At 55.3% G+C, this 2,248-nt stretch overlaps 1 protein-coding gene across 2 annotated transcripts in view; it reads right to left on the bottom strand.

Moving 5' to 3' along the window:
- Positions 1–1,732: 1,732 nt before the first annotated feature.
- The window catches only part of LOC100959348 (NADH-cytochrome b5 reductase-like), a 15,763-nt gene continuing 15,247 nt past the window's right edge, over positions 1,733–2,248 (bottom strand). For both annotated transcript variants that reach the window (XM_023515114.1, XM_003793110.3), the window contains one exon: positions 1,733–2,053. In XM_023515114.1, the coding sequence (XP_023370882.1) occupies positions 1,850–2,053 (204 nt within the window). In that variant the 3' untranslated portion in view covers positions 1,733–1,849. The remainder of the gene's footprint in view (positions 2,054–2,248) is intronic.

The raw sequence follows: 2,248 nt of genomic DNA on the forward strand, positions 1-2,248 counted from the left end.
GGAGTCTCTACTCTGAGGCTGCCCTGTGCTGAGCACTGGAGACAGCGCTGATCTCTACCCGCAGTCCCTGCCCCAGTCCCCACCATGTAAGTGATGATGCCAGAGGGCAGTGGGAGGCAGCCAAGCACAGGGTGGGAGCTGGGGAGCCAGGCAGCCCTGGGCCGGAATCCTGGCCTCGCCCACCCAGCAGCATCACCTGGCTGGTACCTTCACCTCCGAGCCTTTCCTTATCTGTATCACAAACACAATACCTGTCTCCTGGGCCAGGCATGTCGGGGTTATTATTATAGCTTGAGGGAAAGAGGCTACAGCCGGTTCTCGGGATGGGTACAAGGGGACTGCAGAATCTCCATCATGGAAGGAAGTGGCCACCCTGGGCTTACTTACCTGGCTGAGTACAAAGAAAGTACGGACATTCCAGAAACGGGCCTGTTCCTGGAGGAAGGTTTTCAGGTAGATGCCTTCAAAGGTCTTGAAGCAGCCGACTAGAGTGACAAAAGTCTCGTCCTCTTCATTGTCTGTGATGCTCTGGAGGATGGGCACCATGGGGGCCAGGCCCGTGCCTGCAGCCAGCATGAGGAGCTCACCATACTGGGGGTGGAACAGGCGACATAGTTCTAGTTTCTTAAAAAAAAAAGGGAAATCTGGGGATCTGGCTGGCTGGCTGGCTGTTCACTGTTACTGCAAGGAACCCTAGCACCCTATGGAGCTGTTTGAAAACCACTGGTGCAGAACTGTGCACAAGATTGAAACTAGACTTCTAGTGATGGCCCTGACATGAACTGTTTTACCCCGAGCAAGTCATTTTAGCCTCACTGGGCCCTAGTTTCTCCACTTATACATGAAATCTGTTACCTTGGATGCTTTTTGGAGTCCTGAACTTTCAGTTTAGATATGATGAACACTGCAGTCTTACAACTATTCAAGTCTAAATGTAATATTCCTGGGACTGTCCGTAGTGAGCCTCAGTCAAATTCATTAACAGCAGTGCACTGCCCAGGGGCACCAGGTTCTCAGGGTGGTGAGGGAAAAGGTGGGTGGATCGGAATCAGCAGCCGCTCAGTGGGCAGAGCTGGGAGAGGGACCCAGGTCTCCTGACACCTGCTCTATCTTTAGATCTCCATAGCAACCGTCGCCAGGGCACCCGAGCTGAAGGCACAGGCTGAGCGGCTGCCTACAGGAGGAAGGAGGGGCATGTGTCTGCCTCCTGCCTCTGCTTTTGCTAGGGAAAGGACTCTGAACCAGGCTCTTGAACTAGGAGATGGGGACTAAGGCTTGGATCAGCACAAAGGCAATCTAGGGCCCACCTCTGCTCTCAGAACATGTCAAGTCATAGAACCCAAGCATTTGGCATGTCAGGCTCAGGCACCAAAGTACATAAGGTGAGGTCCTCCTGCACAGGGCTCTCAGCCTCTCCTGTGCCATCCCTACACACTGAGGGAGCCCTAGTCTGACCCAGTGCTGAGGACATGGCCAGAGTCCCTCACAGGCCCTCTGATCAGAGGGACCAGGTAAATTTCTCTGGCCCCTTCCCCTGCCCAATTCCTACTTGTTCTGAGGCTCAGCCTGGACTCGGCTTGTTCTGAGGAGTCTTCTCTGCCTCCCAGATGGTGGTCCCCTCCTTGAGGCCCCTGCGGTCTCCTGTGCTCCCTCCACACAGTATTGTATCAGAAGGCAACAATTAACCTCACAGAACCAATGAGAAATGGAGGCTTTGAGACCCTTGCCTGAGGTCACTGGCCAGTCAGCAGTGGGGCCAGGCTGGATTCCATGTCTTCTGGTTCCAAGCTGTGGTCCTTCCTGGGCCCCAGCTGCAGGCCCAGCCTGGGTTTTAGAAGGGTGGCCTAGACTAGAAGAGGAAGTAGGAGTCCCCGGTGAGGCCTGCACACTCCAAGCACCTGGCTACGTCCTCAGTAAACTCATTTGAGCCACAGACCAGTGCGAAAGGCTTTCTCCGGCAGCCACTGACCAGCTCTTCAACCAGGCCCGGGCCCAGACGGCCAAAGCGGGTCTTCTCCCGGTAACTCCAGGGAAGCTGCTCGAAGGAGCTCTCCTGGGAAGATAAGCAGCAGGGGTGAGTACTGGGAGGGGCTCAGGGTTCATATGCCAGTCCTCTGCTGATGAGGAAACTGAGGCAGGAGGGTGGGAGGCCAAGCTTTGCCAAGCCCTATCCTGAGCCAGGGACTTGCCCGTCACCTCCCAATGAGCCTAAGGGTAGGCTGTTACCCTTCTAGGACAAGTGAGGCAC

This window comes from Otolemur garnettii, unplaced genomic scaffold, assembly GCF_000181295.1.
Source record: "Otolemur garnettii isolate 467f Iridium unplaced genomic scaffold, OtoGar3 scaffold00066, whole genome shotgun sequence".
NCBI lineage: Eukaryota > Metazoa > Chordata > Mammalia > Primates > Galagidae > Otolemur > Otolemur garnettii.